The sequence below is a fragment of the Solanum stenotomum genome, chromosome 1, assembly GCF_019186545.1.
Source record: "Solanum stenotomum isolate F172 chromosome 1, ASM1918654v1, whole genome shotgun sequence".
In the NCBI taxonomy this organism is placed as follows: domain Eukaryota; kingdom Viridiplantae; phylum Streptophyta; class Magnoliopsida; order Solanales; family Solanaceae; genus Solanum; species Solanum stenotomum.
The window spans coordinates 3,044,610-3,065,631 of record NC_064282.1 but is presented as its reverse complement, the minus strand read 5'-3'; the positions used below and the strand labels follow the sequence as shown (position 1 = coordinate 3,065,631).

The following is a 21,022-nucleotide window of genomic DNA, read 5'->3' as shown; positions in this document are numbered from 1 at the left end:
CTAGATCTTAGTGAGTAAGATATGTAATTGGCATGTCAATTTTTTGTCGTCTAACCATCTACTATTATATGTGTACAGTGGCATACTCAGAACAAGCAATGACACATTGATCCAAAAAGTTGTCACATTTTGCATTAGGGAACAAACATTGGCTTAATTGCCTTATTTTTTCCATTGTTGAACACATTTTTTCTATTTTGATAATTCATAGTTTCTTTTACCGCTACAAGATAAGAAATTGAATGTATTAAGATTGTTTGTTCTTATTTTAAGTAAATGACATTGTTTTGAGTTTGGTAATTCTTCTTTACTACCTTCGAACTTATTTCTCTTGTGAATTCGACCTTATTTCTCTTGTGAATTCGAACTTATTTCTCTCGAGAATTTGAACTTATTTCTCTTGTGAATTTTGTTTTTGATGTTATAAAGGAGGGTTAAATATTTGAATTAGGGTGAATTAAAATGCCACAAATATGCTTGTTTCTAAAGTAGCTTTAATGGCAATAGTAAATGCCACTAAAAGTAATTACTTTTAGTGGCAATAGTAAGGGTCTTTACCGTCACCTGACATAAATGTCACTAAAGGCTTTAGCGACATTGGATCCAATGGCATTTAATCAAATGCCGGTAAATGTAATTGTGACAATAACTATTAAATATTATACTGTAAATTTCATATAATTAGTTATACAGTTAGTTAGGTAGTTAGTCAATCTGTCAGAGTTAGTTAATTCTCTCCTTCCACTGTGTATTTAGATTAGATGCCTTCAAATTGATGTATATAAATACTACACTGATCAATAGAAAAAGTTTAAGCTTCATATTTCACATATCGATTTCTTCTCCTATTTTTCTCGTCTGCTAGAAGCTTCCATTGCTGCTTTCATTGTTGCTCCTTCTCGAACCAATTCTATTGATAATTCATAGTTTTCTCAATAACTATTGCCGCTAAAAGAAAAATCAATTGCCACTAAAGGTCTCTTTTGGTGTAGTGACAGAAGTATTAGAACTAATAGACTTGTTAGAAACTTGTTTTTCTCCATATCTTTTTCCTCTCCTTTTGAAGAATGAGCACATTTTATGAACCATTACAAGGCAATTATATAATTCCAGAAGTTTGACATTTGTTAATTAATTACTCCCTCCGTTTCAAAAAGATTGGTCTGGTTTGACTTGACACGGAGTTTAAGAAATTAAAGAAGACTTTTGAATCTTGTGGTCCTAAATTAAAGTTATGTCAAATGTACAAAATTGCCCTTAATCTTGTGGTCTTAATCATGCCACGTGGAAAGCTAAAAGTAAAATGTTACCAAAAAAAGAAAGAGGTCATTCTTTTGAAACTGACTAGCTAAAAAGGAAAGGAGGTCATTCTTTGTGAAACGGAGGGAGTATTACTTATTTTCATACTGAAATAATTAACCTCATGTTAGATACTACATGGGCTATATTATTTTTAGAGAAAAGGGTTTGATATGCTCCCTCAACTTTGCTAGTTAGAGCTAATATACTACTCATTACAAAAGTGACTCATATATACCGCCAACCGTTATAAAAGTGGCTCACATATACCTCTATCATTACAAATATAGCACACCTATACTCTTTTCATCTAACGGAAGTGAAAAAAAAATAATTTTAAATTGCTATTGTCCTCCTCTCCATTGACAAGATTTTACTGTTTGGTCTTAAACCAAATTGAACTAAGACTCAGTAATTACGTGAAATAGAGGTTGTTTATTGATGTCAATTCCAAATACTGAAATTATAATGAAAGGAAATAACAACGAAAAGAAAATGGTTGAAATGTCAAATTGACTAGCATGATAATAAGGACTTCCATGAAAGTACTGAGATCTCCATATAAATGCACTAGATATGTGAATTGACTCAAGTTTTATTCGCAGCCTTACAATGTCTGCCTTATTCTCCTTAATTAATTAACAGCTATTTGAAGCATTTGCTTTTTAAAGGAGTCTTAATTTAGATTCAAGTTGGCTAGCTATTATTTGAAGTGGGCAACCAATGTAGTAGGGAATGGCGCAGGGCAAAAGCACATCCTACTACAGGCACTTCGTCTTCTGTAAGTAGTGTTTAATTTGTGATCTAAAAAATTAATTTATTAGAAAAATAATATTTTTAAATATGTATGGTTATGTTTTATGTCTAAACTATTGAGATCGATTAAACCTACTGATGGTATGATATATCATCCACAACTATTAGTTTTAATATTCACATTGGTTTAATTATATAAAAAATTCACAATGATAATTCTCTTTTTTTTTAGAATTTTCCAATGTGACGTGTTTGTAATAATATAACACTACTGTATATAATTTTGGGAGAGAAGTGGTGAACTCGGGCCCACACGTTCTCATCTTTGAGCTATCAGGCCATAAAGAGCCCCCAATGCTCCGATTCCTCCATTGAACTCAAAGACCTTTGCCTAATAAACTTGTCCTAAAATTCCGTCTAAACGAAAATTGGATGTAATTAAAGTGTTACTTTTGAATTTTCTTCCTTTTTCTTTTATTTTTCTTTCTTTACTTTTTAATTTATTTCTATTATTTTAGATTCTTTTTTATTTTTACTTTTTAATTTTTTTTTGAATTGTTCATTATTTATTTTTCATTTTTCTTCTTCTCATGTCCCAACCTTTGCTTGTTAGTTGTTATGATTCAATGTAATTGTTCGTATTTTTTTATTTCTTTGTTTCCAATCATTTAGTATAACTACGTTATTATTTTAGTCGTGAATTAAAATAGAATTTCATTATAGACTTATGTTTCTATTCTCTTTTTTATTATTATATCTACTAATTAAGTTATGTTGGAAATTGATAAGACATGTATTTTCTTTTTAAAATTTATGTTATATTTTTTTGTTCCAGTTTATTTGCTTTAGTAACACTGACTTGTTATTTCATATGCATGTCATCCATTTTTTTAGTTAGAATTGATAAATTATTTTTTTTGGTAAAATATTTTACTATTAATATTTTTGTTAAAGGTACTTTTGGCTTTTATAATTGATTAATATATATATATATATATATATATATATGTATTCAAGAAATAATATATATCTTAAATACTTAATTTAGTACTCCATTATTCATAAAGACATATATTTATCAAATATTAACTTAATAGCAACATGAACATGGAACTGATTTAAATCAGTTTATTTTTCCTTCTTGGTGTTGGGATTTGGAGCTGGCCACTACACTAGTAAGGAGATAACTTTTTCAAGGAAAAGGTATGAATCAATTTGGCGAGTGTTCCAAACAGAGGTTGTTTATTGAAGTCGAGATTAATCGGGTCAAATTGGGAGGGTCAAGATCCAACCCGTTTTTTAGCCCATTTGAACCCAATCCATTTGAGCCCAAAGTAAACTTGGGAAGGTCAAGACCCAACCCGATTTCTATCTCAACCCATTTTAATAACTCTCATTTCAACCCAATCCGCCCATTTGACACCCCTAGTCCATAGCATAGTACCTAAAGTTTTTTTCTTTTTCTCAGTGTGCCGTAAAGAAAGAAGAAGCGGACGAGTTTGCTAATTAGTTTCATACTTAATGATGTATGTGCTCTATAATTGGTAACAGGAATAAATAAAAGGTGTAAGGAACTTGACTTACCTTGTCCTACACTTGAAAAATTCAGTAATTATAGGAAATAGAGATCGTTTATTGATGTCAATTCCAAACACTATGATGGAAATATCAAATTAACTAAGACTTGTATGGAAGAACTGAGATCCCCATATCATTGCATCAGTAATTTTATTCTCAGCCTTACACTTATTCTTCTTAATTAATTAACAGCTCTTAGCTATACTTGTTAGCAATGCTCACAAGTGTAGTAAAAAGTTGAAGGGGCTTAGACATCATGGTCATGTGATCAGAGCCTTGGATCACTTCCACTTCATCTGGTGGATTCTTTTCAATCATCCTCTTCTGAAATTCCTTCTTCAGAAGGTTATCATCAGCAGCAACAATGAATACCCGTTTAACTGATCCGTACCTTTTTCTCGAAAGAACTAACTCCATAGAAACATCTTTCACACTGTACAAGTATAGTGGCCTTACTAGTGTAGTGGCCAGTGCCAAATCCTAACACCAACAAGGAAAAATAAAAAAGACTTAAATCAGTTTCATGTCAATGTTGCGGTTAAGTACTCAAGTAAGTCTATAATTTGGAGAAACTAGTTAAAATCTCCTTATTGGTGATACCTACAAATTATATTTTGCAAAGGAAGTCGTTAATCACTTTAGGTCCATTCACTTGACAAGAATAACAGAACTTGGCTATTTCAATTATATATTTGTATGATGCTTTGTTTACCTGAATTGGACTCTTATCGTAAAGCTTAACTGCCAAGTATTTGGGACCATAACTGAAGGTTGTTGGAGGATTAGTAGGTCCATTATCATAAGCAACACGATTATCAAGTAAAGTTAATGCACCAGTGACTGCCAAGAGCTGTAACAAAGTATATTTAGTTACAAATATATATGGGAAACTGTAACCAAATATAACAGATCATCTCATGGTTAAAGTTAAAAAATACATATGAAAAATTGGTACCTCGGTGTAGAGGATGGCCGTTGCATTGAAAGTTAGACCAGGCATTACAGCAGTAACAAATACAGCAACTGAAATCTTTTCTGGAAAGCTTTCCATGGCCTTAGAAATGACAAAACCACTAAATTCATGGCCTACAAGAACCACTTTTTCATGTGCAGGAAGAGAAGACATCAACTCCATTAGAGGACTCAAGTAATCGGAAAAATGTGGGATTTCAAGGGCCTGTTTCGGGTTGATTCCTGAAGCACCCAAGTCAATAGCTGTGACATTATGCCCTGAAGATTTCATCAATGCCACAATCTTGTACCAGGACCAGGCTCCATGGCATGGTCTATGAACTAGCACAAAGTGCTTCTTAGCTTTAGGGATTGACAAGGTTGCATTTGCATATGACAACACAAGTATTACAACTACTAGACTTGTTAAAAAATTGCTTTTCTCCATATATTTTTTTTCCTTCTTTAGAAGAATAGCCACATAATATGAACCATTACAAGGGTAGCTTTATAATCCGAGGAGTTTGATATCTGCTGACTTACTTCCATGCACAAGCAATCCCACTTTGGCAATTATTTGAGTAAGTGGGCAAGCAATGTAGTAAGGGGCTGGTGGAGATTGTGGCCTCTCTATTAGTAGTCATGCCTGGTCTATGAGATTATGAGCCACCCACTGGCGTGTTTTCATGGAAGGTCAATTTGGCAAAATCCACATCAATTCATCAAGAGTTGGGCTGATTTTGACGAACTATATAGTCCATATTCCATGGAAGCACTGAGATAGCCATATAAATGCATAAGATATGTGAATTGACTCAAATTCTATTCTCAGCCTTACACATGTAGACCTTATTCTTCTTAATTAACAGCTGTTATTTGAGGCATTTGATTTTTAACTTACTTCCACGCAGAAGCAACCTCAAGTTGGATACTCTTTGAACAAGTGGTCAAGCAATGTAGTAGGGGCTGGTGCAACTTGCAAGCCTGGGGATTTCAGCCATGATTGAATTGTCAAATTAAAAGTTGGAACAACATTTTAGTGTCACTTCAATCCGTCTTTCACAAGACCAGAGGACATCTTGAACAGATTTCTCATGAATCGTTGCATTCATTAGACTACTATCTTACATCACCTAAATATATTAAAATTTTAGAAACAACTCCAAATCGAAACATTTGAACACATTATGTATTATACATATGGTGGTCTAAATGACAGTTACTGGTGTGAAACAGTGTTCACTACAAAAAAAAAAAGAAGAAGGTGAATTTATGGAGGTTTAATTGTGGGAGTTGTCATAACCTCCGCAAAATCATATTAAATATGGATTACATTAGCCTCCACTAATTTTTACTATTAAACTTGCAGGGCTCTTAACCTTCGTCATTTTTTAAATTATTTTTTTAGAAAAACTATAGCGCCAGAAATAGTTTTTCCCCTCATTTTATAATCCTTTTCACTAATTTTTTTATACCAAAAATACCCTTTTGACTTTGTAGTTGCCAATTATACTCGCTCATTCTCTGGCTCTCTCAAATCACTTCAGTGAAAATCACAGCAAATCACAATTCCTTTCATGAATCTCATCCGTCTTCATCTTTCATTTCTTAGGCTCTGTAGAAATTATTGACATTGGTTAGCGGTTGAAATTGATTTTGAGTCTAAATTTTTCTATTATGTTTTGCCAGAAAATGTTTGATATCTTCAAATATTGGGATACAAATCTATTGACGTAAGGTATTCTTGTGATGAAATACACGCACTTACATGTGTATCTCACCATTGAGTAATTTTTTTTTTAAAAAAAAGTTTTCCTCATCCTCTTCCTTTCTTCCCCAATCATTTTTTCAACCCTAACTATAATAAACATCATTTTTTACCTCAATAAATTTCTATATCTCTAACAATTTATAAAAACAAAAATTCAAGTCACTTTTTCTCTTCCCCATTTTGTATTCTTTCTCCCTCTAAAATTTTCATGATTATTTATAATTTGAGTTTTTGATTTTGATTCTTCATGGGTTTTAGGGGAACATGTAGGATCCTTCCTTAAAAATGTAGAAGAAATTGTTTTGTTTTAGTTTCTTTTAATAAGTTTGAAGATATTTTTTAAATATACAATTACTTCACTTTGATTTTGTTACTCTTGAATCCATGACTTTAAAAAATAATAATTCAAGGGTATGGTTTGTTTAAAATAAATTTAATTTGTTAGATATGTTCTAAATAGGTGAAAAATTATTTATTCATAAAATACATTAGTTGTTGATAATTTTTATACCAAACATCTATTTAAAAAGCTTCAACAATGATGATGGTGAAAAGGGTATAGTTGTATAAATAAATAAGAAGAAAGAAAGAAAAAGAAAAAAGAAAATTAGAAAAAAAATAGAAATTAAACAAAAAATAGGCAAGCATACACTCTCTACGCCAACTCAGCACTTAAGGGGTTATTTATTTCATTTTAAAGTATTGCAGGGGATAATAGGACCTCCGCGAAGGATAGGTGTGTAGTTGGAAATCCGGTAATAGGTTGGAAGGTCATTTGGCCATTTTCTCTATTCTAATTTACATTTTCTTTTATCTTGCATGTGTGTTTTAAATTTATTTTCTCCTGTTACATTTGCATGTGTACGAAACATTTGTTTTTCCTTCACTTATTCTAGGGATTCTGAGGTAATGTTTGACCGAAGTAAGTCACTATTTAAACTAATTCATCAAATAATATGTTTTTAAAAAAAATTACAAAACTAGAATAAACGTATTTGATAGTAACGTTTTAGGTATTATTTTATTAAAAAATAACCAATGACAAAAAGTCAAAATTCTGACAGAGTAAACAGATATAAAACGTTATTGTCAAATACGTTTTATTAATTCGATACTCACAACCACGTTTTAAGGCTAATACGTTACCGACAATAACGAATCTTTAAGCAGAAACGTTACCGAGTGTCTACACGATGATGTTCTCGATTTCTCTAATGACAAAATTTTCTCCATTAATAGCACCCCGTCTGTCACCATCATCAACCTCACTCCCACAACTCCGCTACCAATTTCTACGATGCTCTTCTTTCCAATTCCGATGACGACTTCAAAGGAAACCTTGCATTTCCCTAAGAATTTCCGGACTCCTTTGTGCTCTCCTCGGAATGGTTCTACTCGGCAATGAGAAGTAGAGATAGGGATAGAGAGGATGAGTGAAAATTTTGAATGTTGAAAATGGAGTAGAGAGAACAAACTGTTGAGTCTTGTTTCCTAGATAGTTTGCAGCTAATAAGCTCTATTAGTTGTTAAATGATATTGAGCCAGTCATTACTTGATTCTCTTTTCGATTTACCATTTATGAACTTAATGTGGTTGTTGTATACGAGCCAAAGTTCTACAAGTTTCTAGGTTGTGGTTAACCACATTACATTCTGTCTCTCGTTCAGTTGTATGGTGGTTCATATACTCGAGAAGAGATAAATGCTTTACTGGATCTCTTGAGTTACTTGATTAGATTTTACCATTCACTTTGTTCTGGTTGTATATTGAGTTATTGGGATTAAATAATTGATATTTAGTCCATTTTTGAGCTGTATATATCAACTTAGTATTGTGAAGCTCATACTGTCACACGTTACATTGCAATTTGCAACCAACTTAGTGCTTTTTGTATTGTTTTTCAGTTTTCCTATGAAATGTTCATGTATATGTGCTTTTATACCTTCTTATCCCATGATATTAATACAAGTAACTTTTTGCCTTTTTGCTTGTTGTTTTGTACCTGCGTGTATCCTGTTTTTGCAAGCCGAAAGGGTCTTTTTTTTAAACTGCCTCCAATGATCATTGATATGAAGGAGTTACATTTTGAAGTTTGGTATACCAAACTTAATACAAGATCTTGGGGTGGAAATAGAGTCAAATAAACTCTACAAGTTAACACCAAAAAGGGGGGAGTCTAAGTTACCTATTACTCTACCAACTTGTGACAAAGAGGATTCAGGGGGGTTCGTAAACAAAATTGGTTTAACCTGTTGCATTCTGAAGGAAGGGAGCTCCCATCTATCTGCGTTGATTAATCCTCTAACTTCCCTCAGGAGATCAGAGAAAGAGTTGAAATCATGTATTGCATCAACACTACAACCTAAATGTAGGTAGATATAAATAAAGATAAGTAAAACGGAAAATGGTCAAAATGCCCTTAAACTATGTGAAATTGAATAAAAATGTGCCATTAAGACATTTCTACCTATTAAGATTCAATTGGACTGTCACTTGTGGTATCACCCTTAAGAGATGTTGAAGACCTGTCAACAGAAAACTCTAAGAAGGCCTCATCAACAAAGTACAAAGTTATTTAAACTTCTAATTAGAATGTAAGACTTTTATATTTCTTATAGGTATGGCTGTAACATTTCCATAGTACAAAAGGATATCTGAATTATTTTTCATCTTCAGGAATTTGAAATTTTTGCCTTTAATTTTTATTTTACAACTCGATAAATTTTTAGATAGTATTAGTTTGATTATCTCTAAACAGTTTTATACCATTCACATTGGGTACACGTGGAGAAAATGACATAAATAGTCCCTTAACTATAGGAGTAGGTCTAAAATGGTCCCTTAACTATACACTTAACGGATTTAGTCCTTTAACTATTCAAAAACTTATTAGTTTCGATCCCTTAATTATACACTTATCGGTTTTAGTCCCTTAATTATTATTTTTACTGATTTTAGTCCTTTAAGTATTCAAAAACTTATCAGATTTGGTCTTTGTCCATTTTTTAATTCAAATAGCTTAGGTTTATATTAACCGAAATCTTCGTGAAATTAAATCTTTAACCCATTTTTTAAGTTGTTTCTCTATCCCCCGCCCTTTTTCTTCAAACTACTCTTATGAAAAGAACAATAACGTCAATGATTCAAAATAAAATTAATGAGAAAAGAAGATATAAATCCTGATTTTATTCAATGGAAGATAAAATTAAACATATAATTGTTGTTAATGACTTGAATCCGCACTTGAATAGGCTAATCAGTGCGGATTTTATTTAATTTACTCAAATTTCTATATGTAAAATAAAATGAATAGAATAATAAAATTGATCTATTTTTAAATGATTTTTAAAAAATGCAATTCTATATTATAAATTTCAATTTCTGAAAAATTAAACAAATTCTGTTCAATGAGGTCGTTGGAGTACAAACTTTGGATTTAACGGGTAATAATTTTTTTTCTTTTTATAATAAAGTTTAGTGCATTCAAGTCCTTAGTAGCAATAATATGCTTCATTTTATTCTCTGTTGAATAAAATTCTGACTTATATTTTCTTTCCTTCTGAATTTTATTTTAAATCGTTGAGGTTAAGGTTCTTCGCATATGGTTAATTTAAAGAAAAAGTAGCGGAGAGAGAGAAACAACAGAAAAAAGTTGCTAAATAATTTAATTTCTCGAGGCATGGATTTCGTTAATATAAACCTAAGTTATTTGTATTAAAAAAATGGACAAAGACCAAATCTGATAAATTTTTGAATACTTAAAGGACTAAAATCAATAAGTTTATAGTTGAGGGACTAAAATCGGTAAGTGTATAGTTAAAGGATCAAAGTTGACAAGTTTTTGAATAGTTAAAAAACTAAATCCGTTAAGTGTATAGTTAAGAAAACATTTTAGACCTACTCCTATAGCTAAAGGACTATTTGTGTCATTTTCTCAGTACACGTGCAACATGTCTCTCCAGAGACTACTAATTGGACTAAAATTCAATAGTTACAGGGAATAGAGGTCGTTCATTGATGTCAATTCCAAACACTGAAACTACAATCAAAGGAAATAACAACTGAAAAAAAAAAGACAGGAATATCAAATTAACTAGCACGGTAATAGAACGTCCCTGAAAGAACTAAGATCGTCATATCAATGCATCAGATATGAAGTTTTATTCTCAAGCCTTGCACCTATTCTTCTTAATTAACAGCTCTTAGGCGTACTTATTGGCAATGCTCAGAAGAGCAGTAAATAGTTGTTGGGGCTTAGACATCATGATCGTTGTGTCAGAGCCCTGGATCTCTTCCACTTCATCTGGTGGATTCTTTTCAATCATCAACCGTTGAAATTCCTTCTTCAGAAGTTTATCTTCAATGGCAACAATGAATGCTCGCCTAACTGATCCATACCTTTTGTTTGTAATAACTATCTCCTTAGAAACATCTTCCACATTGTAAAAGTGTATTGGCCTTACTAGTGTATAGGCCAATGCCAAATCCTAACACCAACAAGGAAGAAAACCCCATTTAAATCAGTAACAAGTTGTCGCCATGAAGTACTTGAGATCTGTAATTTGGATTAACTATTGAAATCTTCCAATCGGTGAAGCCTACTAATATTTTTTGGCAAAAGAAATCACTTTAGGGTCATTCTCATGACCAGAATAACAGAACTTATTGGCTATTTCAGTTAAAGTATATATTTGAATTTTGCTCTGCTTACCTGAATTGGGCTCCGCTGGTAAAGGTTAGTTTTAATGTACTTTGGACCTAGGATGAAGGTGGTTGGAGGATTCGTCGGCCCATTATCGTATATAACACGATTATCAGATTGAGATACTGACTTGAGTAACTGTAACAAAGGATATTTAGTTCCAAACGTGTAAAAGCATAAACAAACATAACAGATCATCTCATTTCTAAAGTTGGAAATATAAAACATTTGGTACCTCATTGTAGACGGTGGTTACATTGATATTTGGACCAGGCATCAGACCAGTGACAAATACAGCAACTGAAATCTTTTTTGGAAAGGTCTCCATGGCTTTAGAAATGGCTAAGCCACCAATTTCATGGCCTACAAGAACCACTTTTTCATGTGCAGGAAGAGAAGCCATGAACTCCATTAGTGGACTCAAGAAATCAGAAAAATGTGGGACTTCAAAGGTCTGTTTCGGGTTAATTCCTGAAGCACCCAAGTCCAGAGCTGTGACATTATGCCCTGAAGATCTCATCAATGCCACAATCTTGTACCAGGACCAGGCTCCATGGCATCCCTTATGAACTAGCACAAAGTGCTTCTTAGCTTTAGGCCCTGGCAAGGTTGCATTTGCATATGACAACAAAAGTATCAGAACTAAACTTATTAAAAACTTGTTTTTTTCCATATCTTTTTCCCTTCTTTTGAAGAATGAGTACATCATATGAACCATTACAAGGGTAGCTTTTATAATCGGAGGATGTTAGATTTCTGCTAAGTAATAGGGGCTGGTGCAAACCTAGAAATTCTGTGTTAATTCATCTAAAAGTTGGGCTGATTTTTGATTAAATATGTAGTCCATAGACCATAGTACTGTTCCATAAGATTACTTTTCAATCTTTTGTTTTCATATTTGTTTGATATTTTACTTTTGTTTTCATGTTTGTTAGATATATTAGATTTAAGAAAAATGTTTTATTTAGTAATTAACTAATATATTAATCTCTACTTTTGCCCCTGTTTATATTGAGTGTTTCTCTTGGTAGTTTAATCATTCACCAATTCAACTTAAGGAAGAGATGAATAATTAAAATGTTTAACAGCCTTAAAATCATGACCATGTAATCTATTCCTTCAACTTCTTACACTGAATCAACCCTCCATTCTTTGAGTCCACTGGAGCTATCTTATCTTCATTCGATACAATAAACACTCAAGTAATTACATGAAATAGAAATAGAGGTTGTTTATTGATGTCAATTCCACACTGAAATTAGAATGGAAGGAAATAACAACAGAAAGAAAATGATTGAAATGTCAAATCAACTAGTTCGGTAATAAGCTAAGGACTTTGATGAAAGTACTGAGATCGCCATAAAATGCATTAGATATGTGAATTGACTCAAGTTTTATTACCAGCCTTACACATGTCCGCCTTATTCTTCTTAATTAACAGCTATCATTATAGGCATTTGATTTTTAAAGGAGTTTGACTTCTTCTAGCTTAATTTAGGTTCATGTAGGCTAGCTGTTAGTTGAAGAATATTTGGGCAAGCAATGTAGTAGGGGCTGGTGCAAGCCTGGGGATTGTAGCCATGATTGCAATGTCGAATTAAAAGTTTGAACAACATTTCAATGGCACTTTAATCTGTCTTTCATAAGAAATACTGAAATAACAATGAAAGGAAATAACAACTGAAAGAAAATGATTGAAATGTCAAATTAACTAGCTCGGTAATAGGACATCTATGGAAGAACTGAGATCACCATATAAATGCATCTGATATGTGAATTGACTGAAGTTTTATCGTCAGCCGTACACATGTACCCCTTATTCTTCTTAATTAACTCCTCTTAGCTATACTTATTAGCAATGCTCACAAGTGTAGTAAAAAGTTGTTGGGGATTAGAAATCATGGTCATGTGGTCAGAGCCATCTGGTGGATTCTTTTCAATCATCAACCGCTGAAATTCCTTCTTAAGAGCTTCATTTTCAGTAGCAACAATGAACACTCGCCTAACTGATCCATATCTTTTGCTTGAAAGAACTATCTCCTTAGAAACATCTTTCACACTGTATAAATAAAATGGCCTTACTAGTGTAGTGGCCAGCGCCAAATCCTAACACCAAGAATGGGAAAAAAAAATAAAACCTAATTAGTTCAAAGTTGATGTTGAGATAAACTATTAAAATCTTCCAGTAATGACCGGAATAACAGAACGTATTAGCAATTTCAATTACGTTATGATTTTTTTACCTTAATTGGGCTCAGCTTATAAACACAAGTTGCCAAGTATTTCAGACCTAGGATGAGAGTGGTTGGAGGATTTATAGGTCCATTATCGTATGTAATACGATTATCAAGTTGAGCTATTGTTGCATTGATTGCCTATAATGAAGTACATTTAGTTTCAAATATGTATACAAACATAATAGATCTATCATCTACTGGCACAAGTTATGAATATGAAAAATTGGTACCTTAAGTGTAGATGGTGGTTGCATTGATATTTGAACCAGGCATTAGAGCACTAAGAAATACAGCAACTGAAATCATTTCTGGGAATGTTTCCATGGCTTTAGTAATGACGAGTCCACCAAAGCTATGGCCTACTTTTTTATGAGCAGGAAGTGAAGCCATGAACTCCATTAGCGGGCTCAAATAATCAGATAAATGTGGAATTTTGAGGGCCTGTTTGGGGTTGATTCCTGAAGCACCCAAGTCCAGAGCTGTTACATTATGCCCTCATCAACGCGACAATTTTGTACCAGCACCAGGCTCCATGGCATGACGTATGAAGTAGCACAAAGTGCTTCTTAGCTTTAGGCTCTAACACAGTATCATTGCTTTTCTCCATATATGTGAACTTGCGCTTAATTATGATAATTGATGCATCTCTTTAAGTGAGGTTTAAAATTTAAGTCGCTTATGTATCTTATTTTAAATTTTTATTAACACCTTTCTAAGTTATTGTTAGTAGGATTGTTCATGGTTATGGTTAAAAAAACTAAATTGAACCGCAATTCGAATAAATCGATTAAAAAAAATCAATATTTGGTTAGGTTTGGTTTTAAAATTTAAAAACCGACACTATTTGGTTTGATTTTGATTTTACTAAAAAAAAACCGCAAAAATAACCAAACGGAACCATAAATTAGATATATAAATTTTATAATTATTTATTAAATTTCATAAATAAAATATAAAATATTTTAATTAACTTAAGTCTTTAACTTTATCATTTTCTTAAACACAACTATAACAATCCTATGTCCAAATCCATCAAAATCCATTTTAGTCTTTGCCTACCCTACTTCACATAAAATAGTCACACTTTCTCTTAATTGAAGCACTTTGTTCGTGTAATGATAACTCTAGTATTGCTTAATTGAACCGACAATAGCTTTTACGTGGATTTTTCATGTACCAGGTGTTTGTGCGTATCGAGATACATACGTCCTCAAAAAAATTATTACTTTCAAATCGAATAAACCAGAAAAACTGAACAAACCAAACCAAACCAAACCAATATTTTTTTTTTCGTTTGGTTTGATTTGGTTTTAAAAATTTTAAAAACCAACTAGATTGGTTTGGTTTTGATTTTAATCCATAACCGATCCAAATCGAACCACGAACACCCCTAATTGTTAGCACTTGTCTTGTTCTAATTAACACAAAAATCTTTAATCTTTCAAAATTTGAAAATGCCTAATTTTGGTTAGCACGGTACAATTTTATATAATTAAATCAAATGAGTATATTAAAATTAGTAGTAGTGAATGTTATAACATACGGTCAGTTGGCTCAACCGATCTCAATACTTTTGACACATGTACAACAAATATATATATATATATATATAATACTATTTTAAAGATAAGAATTAATTTTGGACCTATAATTTTCTTTAAAATTTCAACTTTTTTTTTTGCCTAATTTTTTTTTTAAAAGTTGGGAGTGAAAAATTGGCATAGTGTGTAACGAAATCAAGTAAAAAAAAAAAGCAAAAAAAATTATGATCAGAGGGACCCTTAGTTACAAAAATTATTTAGTGATGGAGTTACAGTTTTATGCATAAGTCAATCGTTTGTTTGCAAAATTAAGTATTTATTTGGAATGAACTTCCAAATTGGTTTTTGTTTGGAATGAACTTTTATTTACAATTATTGTTCTTTGCCTTACAGATTTAATGTTGTTCCCAATAAAAAAAAAAAAGAGTTATATAACGGGTCAAGACCCAATTCAATTCAGTTTTTACCAAATTTAATTATTTTATTTGTTCTTTTAAAATATTTTAGTACCAAATAAAATTATTTTTTCTTTATTATGACTGTATATAATCTATTGAATTGAAAAAAAAAAATTAAAAATATTTTGACAAGATTCCTCATGAGCCAATTTGTGTTACATACCAACCCATTTTTTAATGGTTTGAAATAGTTTGGGTTAAAATGGGCTGAGCTAATAAATGGGTGGGCCAATAATCCACCCAAACTTAAATGGGTTGGACGGGTTGAATTTGATTTCGTAGATGACACCTTCTTTAAAATTATTTGATACTATTACTATTATATTATTTTGCTTTCTCCATCTAACTATCTCAAATTAAGGAAAAATGGCAACTGAAGTAGAATCAGTAAAATAATGTCATTCGTATATAGCTATCAGTTTCTGATCAAGAGTGAGATTTAAACAAAGGTAACACCATTCATGAAATTTTACTTTACTTATGATATTTAACTGTTTGGTCTTGAATCTTAGTTAGGTAATTTACATGAAATAATTGAGGTTGTTTATTGGTGTCAATTCCAAACAGAAATTCTAATGAAAGGAAATAACAACGGAAAGAAAATGATTGAAATGTCAAATTAACTAGCTTAGTATTAAGGACTTTCATGAAAGTACATAAAATGCCGGAGCTGGAAATTTCATGAACGGTGTTCAAACATTACATAAGCAAATAATTGATGAATTGGTGCACTGAAAATTTTAAAATCGAACTATGTAATATTAATAATTATTTTTTTATGAATAAATGTTCCAAATTTTTAAAAATCAATTTGTATAATATTTAGTTTTAATATTTGTGTTTAATTTAATATAAAGAAACGAATAAAACAACAAAAAAAGAGAGGAGAAAATTCAATTTGAAATCATTTTAACGTTTCAAGCTTTCACCGATCTCAACGGCAACAATAACAACGAGACATGAAAAATTGAAGTAGAATCAAACTAGGTCTTCTTTTATTCACTTTTAGCAGTGTTATAGGATTATTATAGAATTTGTTTCATAAACTTTAAATTAAATAATTACGTTTAAATTTTAGTGAAAAGTCAAATTCATTGAAAATCCAATTGGCTACTAAACTTTCATTTTTTTTTTTAAAATTGTAGATTTCTAATTAAGAATCATTTTTGATAAATAATATTTGTATTAATTAAAAAATAACAAATTTACTAACTAATATTTAGAAATTAATTTAATCATCCTTAGACAATTAGAAGATCAAGTTAGTAACTAATTTAAAGGGCTGGCAGTAGCCGCAGGGATTCGAACCTTTCCCCATTATAAAGGGCTGGCAATAGTTTGCACGGATTCGAACCTGCACCCATCACACTATGGGCGGGCGTTACTGGGCGACACCACCTTGTTGTGTTAAGGATGTCCAAAGTATAATAATTAACCGTTTAGATTAGCATTTACTTAGTAGCCAAGCTAGGTACCTTTGTATCATTAAGAGGGCTACACTAGTGGCTTCTTGGTTTGCCAAATTAAAGTAGGTCCTACTACAAGCAGTACTCCACTAGATGCTACTATTGTCTTGGGTAAGTAATGTTAAACACTCTGATCATATGTTCTCTTAACTGTTTGGTCTTGAACTAAAATTCAGTAATTATAGGAAATAGTGGTCATTTATTGATGTCAATTCCAAACACTGAATCCCAATAGAAGGGATCAACACCTGAAAGAGAAAATTAACTAGGACTTGTATGAAAGAACTGAGATCACCATATATATGTGAATTTGACTGGAGTTTTATTCTCAGCCTTACTCATGTCCCCCTTATTCTTCATAATTAACAACTACTAGTTATACTTTTTGGCAATTCTTATAAGAGTAAAAAAAAGTTGTTGGGGCTTAGACATCATCATCATTGTGTCAGAGCCCTGGATCTCTTCCACTTCATCTGGTGGATTCTTTTGGATCATCAACCTTTGAAATTCTTTCTTCAAAAGTCTATCTTCATCAGCAACAATGAATGCTCGCCTAACTGATCCATACCTATTGTTTGTAAAAACTGCCTCCTTAGAAACATCTTCCACAGTGTAGAAGTGTGTTGGCCTTACTAGTGTATAGGCCAACGTCAAATCCTAACACAAACAAGGGAAAAAAAATGATTTGAATCAGTTCCAAGTTGTTGTTGCCATTAAGTACTTGAATAAACTCTTGAAATATTCCAATAGGTGAAGCCTACTAATAACTTTTGGCTTAAGAAGTCACTTTAGGGACATTCTCATGACCAGAATAACAAAACTTATTGTCTATTTCAATTATAGTATAAATTTGAATTATGCCTTGCTTACCTGAAATGGGCTCCTCTGGTACATATTAGTTGCCATGTACATTGGACCTGGGATGAAGGTGGTTGGAGGATTCGTAGGACCATTATCGAATCTAAAACTATTATCAGGTTTAGATACCGACATGANTGACCAGAATAACAAAACTTATTGTCTATTTCAATTATAGTATAAATTTGAATTATGCCTTGCTTACCTGAAATGGGCTCCTCTGGTACATATTAGTTGCCATGTACATTGGACCTGGGATGAAGGTGGTTGGAGGATTCGTCGGCCCATTATCGAATGTAAAACTATTATCAGGTATAGATACCGACCTGATTAACTGTAACAAAGGATATTTAGTTCCAAACGTGTAAAAGCATAAACAAACATAACAGATCATCACCTCATTGCTAAAGTTGGAAATATGGAACATTAATTGGTACCTCATTGTAGACTGTGGTTACATTGATTTTTGGACCAGGCATCAGAGCAGTGACAAATACAGCAACTGAAATTTTTGCTGAAAAGGTTTCCATTGCTTTAGTAATGGCGAGTCCACTATAGCTATGGCCTACAAGAACCACTTTTTCAGGTGCAGGAAGAGAAGCCATGAACTCCATTAGCGGAACCAAGTAATCAGAAAAAAGTGGGACTTGGAAGGTCTGTTTCGGGTTGATTCCTGAAGCAGCCAAGTCCAGAGCAGTGACATTATGCCCTGAAGATCTGAGCAATGCCACAATCTTGTACCAGGACCAGCCTCCATGGCCTGCCGTATGAACTAGCACAAAGTGCTTCTTAGCTTTAGGCTCTGACAAGGTTGCATTTGCATATGACAACAGAAGTGTTAGAACTACTAGACTTGTTAGAAACTTGGTTTTCTCCATATCTTTTTCCTTTGTTTTGAAGAATGAGCACATTATATGAACAATTACAAGGGTAGCTTTATAATCTGATCGAGGAGTTTGGTTTCTGCAACTTGCTTCCATGCAGAAGCAATGTAGTATGTAGGGGCAGGTAGTTTTCAGGACAGGTCAATTTGAGCAAACTCCACGTAAATTCAACTATGTAGCCCATAGATCCATATTAATCCATAATTTTTCAATCTTTTGACACCTCTACATACACTGCATATGAGCCAAAACTATTGGGATCGATAAACCAATATATTTACCTCTACGTTCGCCCCTGTTTATATTGAATGTTTTTCTTGGTAGTTTAATTATTCACCAAGTCAACTAAAGGAAGTGCTGAATAATTAAAAAGTTCAGCTGTCTTAAAATCATGACCATGTAATCTAATCCTTCCAACTTTTTCCACTGGATCAATCATCCATCCATTCTTTATACTCTCACACAGATGAGATTTTACTGTTTGGTCTTGAACCTAATTTAAGTAATTACATGAAATAGAGGTTGTTTTATTGATGTTAATTCCAAATAATGAAAGGAAATAACAAAGGAAAGAAAATGGTTGAAATGTCAAATTGATTAGCATGATAATAAGGACTTCGATGAAAATACTGAGATCGCCATATAAATGCATTAGATATGTGAATTGACTCAAGTTTTACTCTCAGTCTTACCTCCATGAAGAAGCCAACCCTAAGTTGGCTATTATTTGAGGAAGTGGACAAGCCTGGGGATTGTAGCCATGATTGAAATGTCAAATTAAAAGTTGGAAACAACATTTTAGTGTCACTTTAATCCGTCGCTCACAAGATGTGAACAGAGGACATCTTGAACAGATTTATCATGAATCATTGCATTCCTTAACTACCATCTTACATAACCTAAATTTATTATGTAGAATTTTATTTCATCAAATTGTTCACAAAGTTTAAACAATTCCAAATCGAAACATTTGAATACGTTATGGAAGAAGTGAGATCCCCATATAAGTGCATCAGATATGTGAATTGACTCAAGTTTTATTTTCAGCCTTACACATGTCCCCTTATTCTTTTTAACTAACAGTTCTTTAGCTATACTTGTAAGCGATGCTCAGAAGAGTAGTAAAAAGTTGTTGGGGCTTAGACATCATGGTCGCGTGGTCAGAGCCCTCGATCTGTTCCACTTCATCTGGTGGATTCTTTTCAATCATCCACTGTTGAAATTCCTTCTTCAGAGCATTATTTTCAGGAGCAACAATGAACACTCGCCTAACTGATCCATACCTTTTGCTTGTAAGAACTATCTCCTTAGAAACATCTTCCGCGCTGTATAAATAAAATGGCCTTACTAGTGTAGTGGCCAGAGTCAAATCCTAACACCAAGAATGTACAAAAGAAAATCTAATTAATTAGCTCCAAGTTGATGTTGAGATAAACTATTAAAATTTTCCAGTATTAGCTATTTCAATTACAGTATGTTTTTCTTACCTCAATTGGGCTCAGCTGATAAACACTAGCTGCCAAGTAGTTCAGACCTAGGATGAGAGTGGCTGGAGGATTTGTAGGTCCATTATCATATGCAATACGATTATCAAGTTGAACTATTGTTGCATTGAGTGCCTATAATTAACCAAGTATATATATTATTCAGTTTCAAACTTCACTGCTAAGGTTGGGAATAGGGAAAATTGGTACGTATACCTTAGTGTAGATATCGGTTACATTGAGAATTGGACCAGGCATTAGAGCACTAAGAAATACAGCAACTGAAATCTTTTCAGGGAATGTTTCCATGGCTTTAGAAATGGCGAATCCACCAAGGCTATGCCCTACGAGAACTACTTTTTTACCAGCAGGAAGTGAAGCCATGAACTCCATTAGTGGACTCAAGTAATCAGAAAAATGTGGAATTTCAAGGGCCTGTTTGGGGTTGATCCCTGAAGCACCCAAGTCAATAGCTGTGACATTATGCCCTGTAGATGTCATCAATGCTACAATCTTGTACCAGGACCAGGCTCCATGGCCTAAAGTATGAACAAGCACAAAGTGCTTCTTAGCTTTAGGCCCTAACACGGTAGCATTTGCGTATGCCAACTTGCTTTTCTCCATATCTTATTGGAGTAGTATTTTCTTCTGTTGAACAAGGAACCATTACTAGACTAGGCAGCTTTATAATCCAAGGAGTTTGATTCGTGCTAACATACTTCCATGTAGAAATAATGGTAATTGGCCCATCTTGTAAAAAAGTATCTATTCATTTTAAGTGGGTTGATTATATAGATCAAATCAAATATTTTATTCATTTTGGACTATTTTTAAAATAAATTTCCATTTTACTTGTCACTTTTGACGTACCAAGAAAAACAATTATTTTTTCTATGTTTTTCCCTCAGCATTAAATACTTATTTTTCAAATCATTGAAATAGGGGATAGTTTAGTAAAATACTTATATTAATAATTATTCTTTTAATGGATGTGCCAAGTCAAAGTGTGACAAGTAAAAGTGAACAGAGAAAGTCTA

The 21,022-nt window shown here is 32.6% G+C and overlaps 4 protein-coding genes and 1 pseudogene across 4 annotated transcripts; all 5 read right to left on the bottom strand.

Moving 5' to 3' along the window:
• Window positions 1–3,689: 3,689 nt before the first annotated feature.
• On the bottom strand, window positions 3,690–5,135 carry LOC125865675 (methyl jasmonate esterase 1-like). Its single transcript, XM_049545884.1, has 3 exons — window positions 4,589–5,135; window positions 4,346–4,483; window positions 3,690–4,113 (listed from the first exon to the last, which is right to left on the bottom strand). Exons 1-3 carry the CDS (start codon window positions 5,030–5,032, stop codon window positions 3,829–3,831), a joined length of 867 nt encoding a protein of 288 aa, XP_049401841.1. The 5' UTR covers window positions 5,033–5,135; the 3' UTR covers window positions 3,690–3,828.
• A 5,222-nt stretch (window positions 5,136–10,357) lies between these two features.
• Window positions 10,358–11,758, bottom strand: LOC125865719 (methyl jasmonate esterase 1-like). Its single transcript, XM_049545949.1, has 3 exons — window positions 11,293–11,758; window positions 11,067–11,195; window positions 10,358–10,842 (listed from the first exon to the last, which is right to left on the bottom strand). The coding sequence occupies exons 1-3, from the start codon at window positions 11,728–11,730 to the stop codon at window positions 10,558–10,560; spliced, it is 852 nt and encodes a 283-aa protein (XP_049401906.1). The 5' UTR covers window positions 11,731–11,758; the 3' UTR covers window positions 10,358–10,557.
• Window positions 11,759–12,896: 1,138 nt separating this feature from the next.
• Window positions 12,897–13,901, bottom strand: LOC125865754 (methyl jasmonate esterase 1-like; annotated as a pseudogene).
• A 3,020-nt stretch (window positions 13,902–16,921) lies between these two features.
• On the bottom strand, window positions 16,922–18,528 carry LOC125865665 (methyl jasmonate esterase 1-like). The gene is made up of 3 exons (XM_049545873.1): window positions 18,055–18,528; window positions 17,823–17,951; window positions 16,922–17,416 (listed from the first exon to the last, which is right to left on the bottom strand). The coding sequence occupies exons 1-3, from the start codon at window positions 18,526–18,528 to the stop codon at window positions 17,132–17,134; spliced, it is 888 nt and encodes a 295-aa protein (XP_049401830.1). The 3' UTR covers window positions 16,922–17,131.
• An 891-nt stretch (window positions 18,529–19,419) lies between these two features.
• On the bottom strand, window positions 19,420–20,609 carry LOC125865725 (methyl jasmonate esterase 1-like). The gene is made up of 3 exons (XM_049545959.1): window positions 20,202–20,609; window positions 19,989–20,120; window positions 19,420–19,873 (listed from the first exon to the last, which is right to left on the bottom strand). The coding sequence occupies exons 1-3, from the start codon at window positions 20,607–20,609 to the stop codon at window positions 19,589–19,591; spliced, it is 825 nt and encodes a 274-aa protein (XP_049401916.1). The 3' UTR covers window positions 19,420–19,588.
• Window positions 20,610–21,022: the final 413 nt, after the last annotated feature.